We start from the raw sequence: 16,573 nt of genomic DNA, 5'->3' as shown, positions 1-16,573 counted from the left end.
CCAAGAGCGACGCAAGAATCTAGATTTCGTGAATTGCTGTAGGTGTGAATGACGTCACACAGCAATCCTGGCTGGGGAAACAGCAGCTGGACTGGCCAGGTAAGCGGAGGCGGTGCTAGTTTCCAAAGATTTTGGTGCCAAATCTTGCAAACTCTTACTAAGGGGTGTAGTGATCACTGCCAAGGAATATTTCCACTGAAGCCTGCCCTAGATCTGTTTATTTATCAACAAAGGGTAGGAGTAAATGGTCAGTTTTCAGCATGGAGAGAGGTAACTAGTGGTGTCCCCCAGTGGTCTGTACTGGGACCAGTCCTATTCAACATATTCATAAATGATCTGGAAAAAGGGGGTAAACAGTGAGGTGGCAAAATTTTCAGATGGTACAAAACTACTCAAGTGAAGCCCAAAGACTTTGCAGACTGCAAAGAGCTACAAAGGGATCTCACAAAACGGCATGACTGGGCAACAAAATGGCAGATGAAATTCAGTGTTGCTAAATGCAAAGTAATGCACATTGGAAAACATAATCCCAACTATGCATATACAATGATGGGGTCTAAATTAGCTGTTACCACTCAAGAAAGATCTTGGAGTCATTGTGGATAGTTCTCTGAAATCATCCACTCAATGTGCAACGGCCGTCAAAAACGTGAACAGAATGTTGGGAATCATGAAAAAAGGGATCTATAATAAGACAGAAAATATCATCTTGCCTCTCTATAAATCCATGGCACGCCCACACCTTGAATACTGCATGCAGATGTGGTCACCACATCTCAAAAAAAATATATTGCAATTGGAAAAGGTTCAGAAAAGGGCAACAAAAATGATTAGGGATACGGAACGGCTGCCATATGAGGAGAGATTAATAAGACTGGGACTTTTCAGCTTGGAAAAGAGACGACTAAGGGGAAATATGATAGAAGTCTATAAAATCATGACTGGAGTGGAGAAAGTAAATAAGAGAGTGTTATTTACTCCTTCTCATAACACAAGAACTATGAGTCACCAAATGAAATTAATAGGCAGCAGGTTTAAAACAAACAAAAGGAAGTATTTCTTCACACAGTCAGCCTGTGGAACTCCTTGCCAGAGGATGTTGTGAAGGATAACAAGGTTCAAAAAAGAACTAGATAAATTCATGGAGGGTAGGTCCATCTATGGCTATTAGCCAGGATGGGCAGGGATGGTGTCCCTACCCTCTGTTTGCCAGAAGCTGGGAAAGGGCGACAGGAGATGAATCACTTCGTGATTAACTGTTCTGTTCATTCCCTCTGGGGCACCTGGCATTGGCCACTGTCAGAAGACAGCATACTGGGCTAAATGGGCCTTTTGTCTGAGCCAGTCTGGCCGTTCTTACGTTTTTATCATGTATCATCCGTACGATGGTAGCACCAGCCCAGGGGGTTACAGTCACTGTGATCTAACATAAATATATTGTGAATAGCTGAACTGTTGTCTCTGAATAGGTTTGTGGGGGAGACAAGCCGTTTCTCGCACCCAGTGATCTTCAGAACAAACACCTGGAGCTCAAGGAGGAATCAGTGAAGCTGTTTCGAGGCGTTAAGAAGATGGGTGGGGAGGAATTCAGTCGCCGCTACCTACAGCAACTGGAGAACGAAATAGACGAGCTCTACATACAGTACATTAAGCACAATGACAGCAAGAACATATTCCATGCGGCACGTACCCCTGCAACACTCTTTGTGGTCATCTTCATCACGTATGTGATAGCCGGAGTGACCGGATTCATTGGCTTGGACATCATAGCCAGTCTATGCAACATGATCATGGGGTTGACCCTTATCACTCTGTGCACCTGGGCATATATCAGATACTCTGGGGAATACAGAGAACTGGGAGCAGTAATAGACCAAGTGGCTGCAGCTTTGTGGGACCAGGTAAGAGCATTAGCTTGTGATAAAAATAGACATTCTTTGGCCTTGATTTGCTTTGGGATTCTCAGCTCTTGCTGCAATAGCTTTTAAATAAGTCAGTAGGGCCCCAGGCCTGCAATCGGCCGACCTGCACACATCCAGTTGCAGGATCGGGGCTTAAGTCAGCTATACACTCATCCTCTAGGCAATGGCCTCTCCTGTAGCCTTTCAGAGCAACTTAAACACCGCATTTTAATCCATTCCAGACAGTTTCTTTAGACCTGCCACACACTGAATGCACCTGCACTAGGTGCTGGGACAGGCAAGGACAAGGGACTAATTTTCAGTCTAGTTTATTGAGATGATTGTAAGGGTGAGAATTCTGGTGCCCAGTATGGGGGACCTGAACAGAACCCCCCCCCCCGCCCTTGATTACAGCTCATGTGAGTGAAGTAAAATGGAGGAAACAGGGACACTGGAGCTAGTTTAATGCACGACACCACTAGCCATTAGGTCCAAAACTAATGCCTCCCACTCAAATTTTGTGTATCCCACACAATGTAAATCCTGGGCCATAAATTGGGGGTCCTCATGTGGACTTAAAGGTCCTGGATACAGAGAGACAGGGGGAGTACAAGTCAGCGTGTTAGATAGCGGTCACACAGGTTTTCAACAATCCTTTAGCCCGTTGGCTTCAGTGGAAGTATTTATGTGAGTTAAGCATCTGTATAAATATTGGCTCAATCAGGGCTTAAGCCAACAATGCTAACTTTTAAAAAACAGGGTGGCCTTTTGCTCTTCCAGTTGCCAGGGCTGGAATTAGCTCACTTGTTGATTTCACATTCGTAGCCCACCAACTGCAACGTACATCTTGTGCCATTAATGCTTAGAGTCTAACAAAAAACAGAAGCCATTTCTCATCAGGCTTTAGATTCATAGGCCATCTTTACATGGAAATCAACAGATTCAGGGTTATTAATATCACATAATTGACTTCATTTCCATTCTTTTCAGTGACCTAAAGTTGTGTAATAGCTTAAAAGACACAGTTTTGGGTGGAAAATGAAACTTTTAAGCTTCAAAAGTAACACTTTGATAAAATACTCAACGCAGGCCCTCGGGTAGAGATCTTGAGCATACCGTGACATCGATGCACCATTGCAAATGGATGCCAAGTCACAAATGGAAGCAGAAGTCAATGGATAGAGGGTTCCAGGCTGGTACAGGTTTCCACCTACATCATGCACTCATGAGGTCAGGGTCCTCAGAAGTGGCTTAAACTTGCATGGTAGGTCAAATAAATGGTGCATGTTTGACCATTGACTTCAACAGCAACAGGCGATACTGACATGATTCAAGGGACACCATCCTCTTGAAATCTAGTCAGTTCAAGGAGGGTAAACTCCCCTGTGTGTGTGGTTTTACAACTGTTTTCCTATTTAAAAAAAACCACACACTCTCTTCCCTGTTGCTCAGTGAAAGACCCACACAACCAGCAGGTGCAATAACTGACTGTACATCATGGGAACAGGGACACCTGATGACCATCCCAGTGTGCTGGCTTCTGTACTTCAGAGGCAAAGCTGCCATCCATTGGAGGCTCTGAGAGAGGGGCAGGGACAGGTGGGCTGCTGCTGGCTCTGGAACTGAAAAAAAAAACACATCGTCTACCTTTTTTCTTTCTTTTTTTTTTTTTTTTAAGTTTTTACAGCAAACTTACCCAAGTGCCAATATGCCAAGAATCCGCCTGGTGCAGCCCCCTTGCCTCAAACTGCTAACGGGGGTTTCCAATGGATGTGCTAATAGAGTCTTAACTAGGATGAGCAGGGCAGCACTATTAATTTTAACCGCCTTGTCCCTCCCCTTGGATTGAGCAAGGAAATGATCAATTGAGGGGGTGGAGGGTTAACCAGGCCACCAGGTCTGTGCACCCAAAGGGCCAGGCCATTGGGGGACAGGAAGAGGGCATTATTATATCATGGTACTTTTGTGAGCAGAGGGGAAAGGCAGCAAGGACAGGCAAAGCAGAGAGACAGGGGGTTAGATAGCAGGCTTTTGTTTGCGTGGGACCGTGCAGGATACCCCTGTTCCTGCTATGCTCTTGTTTCTGTCCCTTCTGGGGTTATCTGCATTGCTCAAACACAGATGTTCCCTGCCCCCCAAACCTTCCAATCTAATACAGCGCTGCAACGTTTGGGGGGTTGCAGAACTTGGAGGAGGTGGTATATTGGTTTTGGAACTAGTTTTCATTGGATTTAAAAACAAAAACATGGAAACATTGATCCTGATTCTAGGCTTTGCAAAGCATTAAGAGCCAGATCCTCAACTAGTGTAAATCAGAATAGCACCATTAATGTCTGGCTAATGAAGCTACTCCGATTGCCACCAACTGAGGAGCTGGTCATTCAATTTTAGGCCGAGTTGGACGTGCTCAGCCCTGTTTTAAAAGCCTGATGCAGCATGTTAATGCCAACTGATTTCACTGGCAAAACAGCTCTGTATGTGAGCAAAGTGCTAGCCCTTCGCTGTCAGTAGAATGGCCCCATCAGAGCCGTCTGTCTCTTTGGATCTCCTATGGCAAGGTGAGGTGCTGCTCTGCCAGGGAAAGTGGGCACTTGATTTAGGCCCTGCGGTGGCGACCATTATGGGGGATTGAGGGGTGGAGCCACCTTTCCCCACCTACAAATTTGCCAAAAATCACCTTCCTCCCTCCACTCCTCTCTTATGCCGGTATAACTCAGGAGTTACTACATTGTATCAGTGGTGGGAAACCAGTGTAAACTGCATACAGGCTCAGAATCAGGTCCCAAAGGAAGGTGTGACTAGCAAGCCCCTGCACATTGTGCCTGAGCTTGGAGTCAGAGCGGATCTGAAACCATGGTTATGGTCCAAATTGGAACCATGTCTTTAATCAACTTAAGGAACAACCACAGCGTAACCAACTTGCCTGACATGGTTGTATTTGTTGTATAGACGCATGTGGAGTAGGGGTATTGTGCCCTTAGAGCATGCAGCTAGGGGGAACATGATCCAAAGTGGGGACGGTGTGGAAGGCTGGAGTTAATGGATAAGGGCTGGGGGCGGGGGGTCTTACCCTTAAGAAAGTTGTTTAAGCCAATGTAACAGACAGTGACTGTGTAACTAAAGCTGAATGCTGTAACATTACCAAGGAAGTGCATTATACACAGAGATGCTGTTTTTTCCCCTTTTCCAACTGCCTTTCCCACAGGGAAGCACAAATGAGGTAAGTGACTTTCTTGTTCTAGAGCCATGCCTTTACCCTACTCTGCACTGGGTGCATGCCATGCCGCTTGCTCTAGCTGCAAAGCGAACAGCGGTAACACACACAGCGAGGCTGGTACCTTCACGTTCACAACCGTGCATTCTGCCGGGAGCCGTATTTTGTATCCACTGCTCTTTAAGGAGGGTTGCATAGCACCTAGAATCGTTAAAGCATTCCTCAGTGCAGCTGGGATTTGCAAAAGGACCAATGGATTTACATCCCATTCCCAAGCAGAGTTGGGTATCTAACTCCCTTAGGCACCTTTGAAATTCTCATCCACTGTTGGGCCCTGCTAGAGAGTTCACCGGCTAAGTCTCTTTGGAAGACAGCATACAAGCATTAGATCTCAAGAAAAGCAATTCTGCATGACCAGTGTCTCTCCAGTCATACAAATAGAGGGCCCAGAGCCTGCAATCAGATTCACACAGTCAGTCCAATGGGGTCCCTTGCACAGACACATGAGTCTGTGCATATAGATCCTATCCCAGGCTCAGGGCCAAAAGCATGAGGAAGAAGTTAGCTCCATAGGAGAAGAAATCCAGGATAATAGAGGAGGGAATCTGGGTTAATTTTGGTGTAAGTTTTTGCTTATGATGATGTGCTTATGCAAGAAATGTTTATTTTCAAACAGCCAAATCTTGCAAAACTTCCACTGAAGCTAAGCGGAGTTTCATCCGAGTAAGGACCGCATCTTACATTTTCAAAATGTACCCATTACACCCGTTTCTGAGACACCAACCTAAAATAGAGATTTAAAAAGATATTTACATCCCCCCCCATACCTCTTTGGGGCAAAACCTACTGTATTTTGAAATGGGAGAACATCAATGCGCACTAGGGAGGTTTTAGTACACAGCAGAATGGTATATGGGGATAGTTAGCATGCCACAGGCGAGCATGAGACGGATTTACCCCTCAGCTTGCCACTCACCAACTGTTTGTATAGACAAGCCAGTTTGCCTGTCTGTAAAATGGGTAAGCTGTTATTCTGTTTTACCAGGCTGTTCTAAATGGAACTGGTATTAGGTGTAGACACCGCACCTTTGAATCAGAGACTCCAAGGGATGAACAAGGGTTTATTTTATCTTTTTATTGCTCAGGCATATCAAGCCTGAGGTGGAGAGGCTCTGGTGGTTCCACTCCTAGAAATCACATGCTCTTTGATTTTTGGAACATGGCTGTTACACGGTCGGCTGCAAATGCTCAGATACCCCTCTAATAGCGGAACTCTGAGAACCAGATGGTTAACACCTTGCTGTTGATTTTGAAGCAGAACTTCCCCTTGAGTTGGCTAGGGTGCGCTGCTGAGAACTGAGTGCACAACCGGACCCCAAGTTATTAGCTCGTCGGTGCCATCAAGCCCCCGGCAGAACAACATTAAAAAATGTACAGTAGGAAGTTTTATAAATCAGAGTCAGTTTCCACATGGCTACCAGAAAATTTCTTCTCTGATCCCTTTAAGTATCTGAATTCTCAGCATCTAAATTGAAATTATTTTCTGACATGCATGTTTCTGCTCAGAAATCTGGGCCGGTGGCATTCATTTCCAAAGACCAAACATGCTCTTATTAATGCAAGGGGCTCTCCAGAGTTCAATGACTCATCTCTGCTGTGTAAAATAGAGTCCTGAAAAAGGATTATTGGGCAGGGGGAACCCCAACCCCACACAAGCATTAAGTGGTCCTCTTAAATGTTTAAACAATGGGGGACAGAAGAAGAAAACTATTTTCAAACAATTTAAGAAATGACTGGTTTAAAATTAAGACCTTATTTTGGTGGCTAGTATATATTTTCAGCAGCATGGGTGTAATCCCCTTCTCCCCTCCCCATACAGAGGTGCATGGGCATTGTGCTGGTCTTATGCACAGCGTGACAGTAACTTTGATAAAAAGGAAAACCAACGGTTTTCACACTGACCTTATGAGGGTGCTGGGGGCTGTGTTAAACCATTCCTCATCCATCAAAGAAAATGCATTAAATTAATGTAGACCTTTGGGCAGCTACCATCTTTTCATCCCAACTATTTTTGAAGCTAGGATCTTCTCATTCATGATCAGCGTTCTGCAGAAGCCAGTGAAAGATTTAGTTGCTAGATTAGGTAGTTTTGTTTGTAACAGTCTGTGCTCTCCCCTCTGAAGACAACAGCAAAACCCTCCACTGGTATGATAAAGGATGCCGAAGGCTAAAATCTGCATTTGTTTAAAGCAGCAATTTCTAGAAAAACTGCATGTACATTTGATGATCAGAGGCTATTGCATGGCATGTTTTTACAACCACCTAGATGATCTTCACAAAAAGTGCATGGATATATTGAATGTTAACATTTGCATCTTAAACGTGAAACTTATATAAGAGACCACCCTTATTAGACAAGGAAGTATATGACTTGAAGCACCCCACACTATCACTTGATTCAATTAAATTATGCCATACAATTAGAAGAACAGCTGGTAGGTGAGCAGCGTTTATCAGTCCCTTGTTGCTAAGGCCATACGATGGAAACAGTGTATATATGAAGCTGTAGCACTGATGAATGGGAAAGATTTTCATTCTTGCACATTATACAGAATCAAAGTAAGGTCTATGAAACACATGGGTCAGGTGTTGTCCGTCTCTCCCTCTAAAGGAAGGGACCTTGTAAAGGAATGTATTGATTGGCTACTCCCTTCATGCAAATTGAACGGGTTCTTTAGCTCAACCAATAGAGGCTTACGCTTTTAGACCTAGAAGTCCTTGCTTCCATTACCACAGATGGTCCAACCAGCACACCATCATAGTAAGTTTTACTAAATCAGGTCCATTAGCTTAGCGGGAGTAACAGACCCATGAACCTATTTCACTCTAGTGACTGGAGCATGGAAAGAAGGAGTTAGTTTGTTGTATTTATTTTTCTAGACAGATTTCATAAATCACACTTAGCACAGATGGAAATGAAAGTATTTGAAGAAGTCAAGGTGTACATTGTGACTATTTTGAACCTGCTACTATAATATGAATGCAAAATAGATAACTGGCTCTATAAACTCACTGATCTAAGGTGGTTTACATCTTTTCTGGTTTGTAGGCTTTGTACAAACTTTATAGTGCAGCAGCAACCCACAGACATTTGTATCACCATGCGTTCCCTGCACAGAAATCAGAACCGACTGAAGATTCAGAAAAGAAGAAAATGTGAGACAGATGTTTTCATGTAGGTGCATGAATGAAGCATGTACACCTTTGCATCAAATACGCGCCTAGCTGTAGTCACGTACAAGTTTCACGTACAAGTTTCTGAAGCTCCTGAAATGGAGCAGGGAGAACACAAAATAATTCACTTGTAAAGATGGTTTGATGTGTTTGTTTTAATTTTGACAACACGATGTTTGATGGGAAGATGTTGGCATGTTTTCCATTTTGTTTAGATGTACATACTTGATTTTGCTGCAAATAGATACAATACTCTTAATTTTTAATATCGAGCATAATTCATGCCTGGTTTTGACCGATTTATGAAATCTTGGTTTCCATTTTAAATTTAGTGTGCAATATGAGGAGATCACTAACAACGTGATGTGGTAATAAGATACGTTTTCCAGATGTATATCCTAGCATTACTCAAAAGAACCACCCTCTTATATTATTCCCAGATATGCTTGTTCAAGTAAATATCACGTAACCAAAGGTTTGATTAATCAACATTTTCCCTCATATCTGCCATGAGCGACCCAATTACATCAACACTTCTAAAAAAAAAAAATATGTACTAATGTGCTTTGTCAGAACTTGTAAGGCCACTTCTGCTATGGTATGTTTAATGATATTGTGAGGAAAGTATGCTTTTCCTTTGATAATTTTAATGCACAAAAAGACGACTTTGTACATGTATTTGAGAAAGTTTCACTGTTTCTGTATATATTTTCATTTAGTGCATAGGAAGTGTGTTCACAGTTCTATTTTATTGTCAGAGTATTAAAGTTTCCTTTTGGTTCCTATGAAGTTGATCGTATCGTGAACAATTAATTCATTAACTGGTGTTTTCTTAGATCTTAAAATGTATCTAGGTTTATTTTTCTATCATTTATTTGGCGAACAATGTGCTTTGCTTTAGATGTAATCCCTTAGAAAGGTTAGCTGCTGTTTTTGGAAATGCACGGTGGAATTTGAGGATACTGATCGTTCAGAGGGTGGCGGATGTGTCATGACTTTCTAAAATCAAAAACCACAGAGCAGCCACGGTACGTTTAGTAAAAATCCTCACTTTAGAGGAAATGGTGTGTAAAGTTGCACGCATGAAAATTCAACTATCTATGCCTCTTTAAATATAGTATCCTTAGGATAGTATCAGGAAGGACTTCTCTATAAACACAGGAAAAAAGGCATTTAAACAAAAATTTTTTGTCTTAACTATGTGAACTGAAGAGACACATTTTTAAATATAGAGCCAGAGAAAGTGACAGGCAGCTGGTGTGGTAGTTATTTCTTTTTTTTTAAGTTTATGGTGGCACAAGCCATTGTCCATAGAAAGGCTTTGATCAAGCGTTGGTCTTGAGGTACATTTTTGTAGGTAGAAAATTATCCAATTTCTTTAACACCGTTTCCTGGCCCAGCCAAGCACTCTACTGTAGGTCCAGCAAGCATTAGGAATCTTGTTTGCAGGTTTCTCCAGACCTGGTAAACACTGTCATGTCGGTTTTCATAGACTGTTTCAATGTAAGCATGATATTCACGCTGTGCTCCACTTTTTGAAGATAACTGTAACAGCCTCAAATGCTTCTCTCTCAGCTGTCAGGAGATAGTTTTGCTTGAGTTGAGTCAAATACGCGAATGGCATTGAACAGTGCCACGGCTGGCTGACAAACTCTAGCAGTAGGGTGGCACTGCATGGATGTTTTACATGTTCCAGCCTGGGTTAAGGAGTGATTCTGTGCCCATCGCATACTCACATTCATCAGCAAGGCTCTTTGCCCACGTGTTTCTTGACTTTAGCAAAGCTTTTGACACGGTCTCCCGTAGTATTCTTGTCAGCAAGTTAAGGAAGTATGGGCTGGATGAATGCACTATAAGGTGGGTAGAAAGCTGGCTAGATTGTCGGGCTCAACGGGTAGTGATCAATGGCTCCATGTCTAGTTGGCAGCCGGTATCAAGTGGAGTGCCCCAAGGGTCGGTCCTGGGGCCGGTTTTATTCAATATCTTCATAAATGATCTGGAGGATGGTGTGGATTGCACTCTCAGCAAATTTGCGGATGACACTAAACTGGGAGCAGTGGTAGATACGCTGGAGGGGAGGGATAGGATACAGAAGGACCTAGACCAATTGGAAGATTGGGCCAAAAGGAATCTGATGAGGTTCAATAAGGATAAGTGCAGGGTCCTGCACTTAGGACGGAAGAACCCAATGCACAGCTACAGACTAGGGACCGAATGGCTAGGCAGCAGTTCTGCGGAAAAGGACCTAGGGGTGACAGTGGACGAGAAGCTGGATATGAGTCAGCAGTGTGCCCTTGTTGCCAAGAAGGCCAATGGCATTTTGGGATGTATAAGTAGGGGCATAGCGAGCAGATCGAGGGACGTGATCGTTCCCCTCTATTCGACATTGGTGAGGCCTCATCTGGAGTACTGTGTCCAGTTTTGGGCCCCACACTTCAAGAAGGATGTGGATAAATTGGAGAGAGTCCAGCGAAGGGCAACAAAAATGATTAGGGGACTGGAACACATGACTTATGAGGAGAGGCTGAGGGAGCTGGGATTGTTTAGCCTGCAGAAGAGAAGAATGAGGGGGGATTTGATAGCTGCTTTCAACTACCTGAAAGGGGGTTCCAAAGAGGATGGCTCTAGACTGTTCTCAATGGTAGCAGATGACAGAACGAGGAGTAATGGTCTCAAGTTGCAGTGGGGGAGGTTTAGATTGGATATTAGGAAAAACTTTCACTAAGAGGGTGGTGAAACACTGGAATGCGTTACCTAGGGAGGTGGTAGAATCTCCTTCCTTAGAGGTTTTTAAGGTCAGGCTTGACAAAGCCCTGGCTGGGATGATTTAACTGGGGATTGGTCCTGCTTCGAGCAGGGGGTTGGACTAGATGACCTTCTGGGGTCCCTTCCAACCCTGATATTCTATATTCTATGAGGTTGGGCGTGTCATTGGTCACACTATGTGAACATAGCACAGATCCTCCACATTTTGTCAGGCTGTGCATGACAGCAGGCACACACATCTACAAGATGTTCAGCTGTTCAAGGACTTGTGGTGACTGGCACAAATTGGTTACATCTACAGTGCACAAACTGCTAGAGCGATCCCTTATCTTCTTTGAAAAATGGAACGTAGTCCCCGCTGAGTGGGCTAATGAAAGAAAGCAGCATTAAACCCGCTGTTCCAGGGCGTTACAATGGGAATGGGTGGAATACATGGACTCTTTCCTTTATCCTCCAAGAGCATACAGAAACGAGCTTTACATGCATGGCTCATTCCACAACTAGGTCATTTACTTTTTCAGAGTTTTTACACCACACATCAAACCAACCAAGTTTAACAGGTGAGCAACACATCACAAGCACGGCACTCTGAAACAAGGGCTTCATGCTCCACTCCCCGCGTCGTCTTCATCTCCCTTATGACGCAACAGCAGCGATCTGGTCCAAGGAAACCTCGTATTTATCCAACGTTTCCTGTATTGCTTGGCTAATGGGCTTAAAGATCACCAAGTCCAAAACCACACAGTTCAACAGAAGCACATTTACCATCCACGTTCACATTGTGGTGACCTTAAAACAGCCAACTTGTCGAGAATCTCTCTCTCTCCCCCCTATCTGTGTGGTCTCAGTGACAATACCAATCCCATCATAAATCTTCAACTTTTCTTTTAATTTTGTTTACATTGTTTTCAAATACTCTTGGCAAATAAAATTCCTATAGACGGCTTGAACTTGGTGCAGTTCCAACATTTTTCAGGTTACATTCTAAACACTCGTTAAGGGTTTTTAGTGGCAGTTTTGCTACACAAAGACTCAGCTTAAAAAACTCTGTCCATCTATGAAGTTGTTCCCATTTTCCCCTCAAACATCTGACAGTTTTTTGCACTTTGCGTTCTCTGCCCTCTTCAGATTTCAAGGCCGCTACGTTGGTGGGACACCGTCTCCAAATATTTATCACAGCTTGCCTTACGACTCATCTAGCAGCATACTGCATGTTGAACAAAATAGTAAACCTCCACTTCCATGGACGATCTTGTTTGGATATTGTGCAGATCACTCCCTTGTGCTTATTACTGATATTTTTACTCCTTGTCAACCCCCATAGCTGTAGATTAAATCCTCTGCATTTATAATAGAGCAGTGTGCTTACATTGTTGCTAAGGAAAGCAGCCCACCTATCAAACAAATTAGGTAATGCTTGCTTAAATGTTGCACAAATTATGTAACAAATTTGCTGCGTGAGTCACAAAACGATGAAAAATACCTTTTTAAGCAGTCAAATTCAATGCACCCAATTACGGAGGGTCCCAGACTTTTCAATAAGGCAACCCACCAACTACAGGTTGTCTTTTTCATGTGACCCACCCAGGGTCCAAGTTCATGGAGTGGGGTCCAGTAGGTCAGCAACCTTCTCCTTGCCCCACCGAAGGGGCACCGCCCACAGCAGCACGCCCTGCGAATGGTGGCTGTTGTATGGTGACGGGTTTGGAACGCTGTCTCAGCAAAGAAGGCAAGCACAAACATTTACATATAGATCCCTTCCCACCACCTGCGGCCCATGCACGGATGGCACTGTCAGCGTCTCAGAGGAGGCAAAGCAATGGAGGTTTCCTGTAGGGTTTGGGGTGCAGGATTCATCGCCCAAGCCATGGCCAGTGCTCTATAGCAGTTTTTCTTCTTGAGGGCCCCTGAACATGCTATAAAAATTCCATGGCCCACCTCGGCTGCCACAACCGGTTTTCTGCGTAGCCAGTCGACTAAAAGCCACTGGCGTCAGGGGGTAGCACACAATGCAGTTGCCCAGGGCCCCAAGCCACAGGGGGCTCCGCGAAGCTAAGTTCTCAGGCTTCAGGCCCAGGTGGTGGGGCTCAGGCTTCGGGTTTCTGCCCGGGGCCCCAGCAAGTCTAAGGCCGGCCCCCTCTCTGGTTTATTTTGGCAGACCCCCGGAAACCTGCTCCCGGCCCCACAGGGGGCCCCGGACCCCTGGTTGAGAACCACTGCCCTATAGATTGCTCTGCCTCATGCAGACTGCTGGCAAACTAGGTACCTTGCAGTTCATGCCAAGAGGGTCTACACCAGGGGTGGGAAACCTTTTTCCCATCAGGGGCCACTGACCCACATTAAAAATCAGTTGCAGGCCACACACAGTCCTGCGGGATGGGTGTGGAGGCTCGGGGCCAGGCTCTATGCTCCAGGGTGAGGCCAGAAATGAGGGTTCAGGGTGCAGGATGGGGCCTCCGGACTGGGGCAGAGGGTTGGGGTGTAGGAGGGGGCTCCAGGCTGGGGCCAAGGGGATTGGGGTGTAGGGTCTGGGAGGGAGTTAGGGTGCAGGACGGGGTTTCAACCTGGGGCAGGGGGTTTGGGATACAGGCTCTGGCCAGGCGGCACTTACCTCAGGCTGGGGCTAAGGGAGGCTCCCTGCCTGCCCTGGCTCCTGGAAGCGGCCAGCATCTCTGGCTCCTAGGTGGTGGCGTGGCCAGGTAGCTCTGCGTGGTGCACGCTGCCCCCACAGCTCCCTTTGGCTGTGGTTCCTGGCCAATGGGAGCTGCAGAGCCAGCGCTGGAGGCGGGAGCAGTACACGGAGCTTCCTTGATCGCGCCTGTGCCGAGGGGCCACAGGGACATGCCAGCCACTTCTGGGAGCTGCATGGATGCGACCGGACTTTGAACGGCCTGGCAACCCTAGCTTCCCTTCCTGCACCCTGAACCCCATTTCTGGCTCCACTCTTGGAGACTTGCCACGGTCCGAATTAAATTAAGCAGTGGGCTGGTTCCGGCCTACGGGCCGTAGGTTCCCCACCCCGGTCTATACAGATAGAGTGCTTCTCTTAAATCACACCCCACTGATCACTGGTGAAGACTTTGGGGATCAAGGGCGTGTAGCCTTTTATTTTTATTTTAAGTGAATTTAGTGCTATTGTATTACACCACTGTGGGTTCGGCTCTGGTGGCTACAGTCTCGAGTTCAACAGTTTTACCTCTGCCACTTGTTTCCGATCTAGAGATTCTAGGAACACAAGACGACCAAGGAAAGTAACAGACATTCACAAGAACAAGGTCTAATATCTTTTACCAATTGTATTGAAGTTACCAATAAAGTTATGAATATCCAAGCATAGATAAATCCTACATATATCCATAGCTACAGTCATACTCACATCCCCCTAGATAGTCTTAGGGTCTGATGGGTCTCTCATGGTTTGATCATCACTAGAGGGATGGTTCCTGCTGGAGTCTTCCCATAGGGAGCTCACTGTTCCCAATCTGGGCACCCCCTTTTTATAATTTAATTCTGACTACACCTCATACTTTCCCGCACATATGCGGGAAAGTATCAACCCTCTCCTTCCTTATTTGTATTGTGTCCCCCAAGAATATTGGTGTACCTTGTTTTTCATACGTTATGTATAGTTCCTTTTATTCTCATTAGCATGAGCACACACCCTGTATCCTGTGGTTACGGGACACGGTAGGAAAAAAAAGAAAAATGCCCCTCTAGAGCATTTTGTGATCTAAAATGAATCTTACGGCTAATTTTTCCTAAATATCGTCCGAAGGCACATCTTTCCCCATAATCTTATGGCATTGGGTTATTCTTCAATCACTTACTTATGTCAAGGGTTTCTTAGCTTAGCCATATTAGCCCTTAAAGTTAAGATCTTACAAGCCTCAGCCTGTAGGCCTTGGATTTCAGCCCTCCTTACCAAGATACCTAATCATATTTATCCCTTCTGACGACTGATCAATCTTATGCTTCTATATTTCTCACATCACACAATAAATGAATAATAGAGCAATTGGTACAGGAGAGGGGTCGGGGCAGCTCGCTGTGAATGAGGGGGCAGAGGGATAGAAGGGGAACTTGGCGGGGGGGTGCCCTGTGCCCAGATGCTGACCTGTCCCCCACCCCACCGGCTGGCACATGTGCTCAGAGTCCTGCCCCTCCCCTGGGTGTCTCCGCCAGCTGTTTCCTACCTGCTTCCCAACGGCCAGTTCAATCTCATACGCCCAGGCAACTGCTCCAGCCCCTCTCCGGGTTCTGCTCTCGCCTCTGTCACGCTTGTGGGAACACCGGCAGGTCCCACGAGATATTGTGGGGGCGGGGGAAACAACAGCGCTCCAAATATTTCCACAGCAGGGCCACTCGACCTCCTGGTTCTGCTGCCACGGGGAGGGGGAAGAGGTCCCAGCTGGTCCAGGTCTCTCCAGGACGAGGGCAGAAGGAAATGGTCCCGGTCTCTCCTGACGCTTCCTCCCAGACTGGGGGGATGGTTCAGCAGTTGGGTCAGGGTGGAGGGAGCTGGGACCAGGAAGGAAGGGGGGCGGGGGGGACAAAACCTTTTGGTCTGGGGGTAGAGAGAGATCCATGGGATAGAAGTTGCTGCTGCCAGGTGAGTGACAGGCAGGATCCCTCTCAACACTCCTCCCAGGCTTCCCTCCTCACTGGGCCGGCGACGCACCCACCTACAGCCTTCCTGCAGGAAGTCAGGGAGGAACCGAGAAATCACAGTGTCCGTGACAAGCCTGCAGCCTTAATCAGCTACAGCAGGGGTGGCCAACCTGTATCTCCGGAGCCACGTGCGGCTCTTCAGAAGTTACTAGGCGGCTCCTTGTCTAGGCACCGACTCCGGGGCTGGAGCGACAGGTGCCAACTTTCCAATGTGCCAGGGGGTGCTCACTGCTCAACCCCTGGCTCTGCCACAGGCCCTGCCCCCACTCCACCCCTTCCCGCCCCCTCCCCTGAGCCTGCTATGCGCTCACTCCTCTCCCTCCCTCTCCGAGACTCCTGCACGCCACGAAACAACTGATCAGGAGGTGCGGGGAGGGAGGGAGAGGCGCTGATCGGCAGGGCTGCCGGTGGGTGGGAGGTGCTGGGAGCGGTGGGGGTGTGATGGGGAGCTGCTGATGTATTACTGTGGCTCTTTGGCCAGGTACATTGGTAAATTCTGGCTCCGGCTCAGGTTGGCCACCCCCGAGCTACAGCAATGGTGTCAAGGATCCAGCCTGCAGGCCTGGCCTAGCCGAGGGAGGCATTTATCTGGCCCGCACAACAGATTCAGACTGTGCTGAATGTAAGCGTTACTTTTCAAGAAAGCTTCCTGCTCCTGTGGCTGTGAAGAAAACTTCCCCATGTGAACTGATGCAAAGCCAATGGAGCATTCTTTCCCTGCATTTGCAACCTTGCTCAGAGATACAAACCACATCCATTTCATCTCATCAGGAGGCCGCTGTTAGGCTTC

The 16,573-nt window shown here is 46.3% G+C and overlaps 1 protein-coding gene across 2 annotated transcripts in view; it reads left to right on the top strand.

The window, feature by feature from the left end:
- The window catches only part of ATL1 (atlastin GTPase 1), an 80,073-nt gene extending 70,995 nt beyond the window's left edge, over positions 1 to 9,078 (top strand). Inside the window, exons 12-14 of one of the 2 annotated variants that reach the window (XM_084630822.1) lie at positions 1,470 to 1,901; positions 5,107 to 5,121; positions 8,225 to 9,078. In XM_084630822.1, the coding sequence (XP_084486948.1) occupies positions 1,470 to 1,901; positions 5,107 to 5,121; positions 8,225 to 8,335 (558 nt within the window). In that variant the 3' untranslated portion in view covers positions 8,336 to 9,078. The remainder of the gene's footprint in view (positions 1 to 1,469; positions 1,902 to 5,106; positions 5,122 to 8,224) is intronic. The other variant, XM_084630821.1, reaches the window with a different exon arrangement.
- The last annotated feature ends 7,495 nt before the right edge of the window (positions 9,079 to 16,573 follow it).

The sequence above is a fragment of the Lepidochelys olivacea genome (assembly GCF_965140295.1).
Source record: "Lepidochelys olivacea isolate rLepOli2 genome assembly, chromosome: 6".
NCBI classification, from domain to species: domain Eukaryota; kingdom Metazoa; phylum Chordata; order Testudines; family Cheloniidae; genus Lepidochelys; species Lepidochelys olivacea.
Note: the sequence above shows the minus strand (reverse complement) of the source record. Positions and strands in the feature narration are given on the sequence as shown.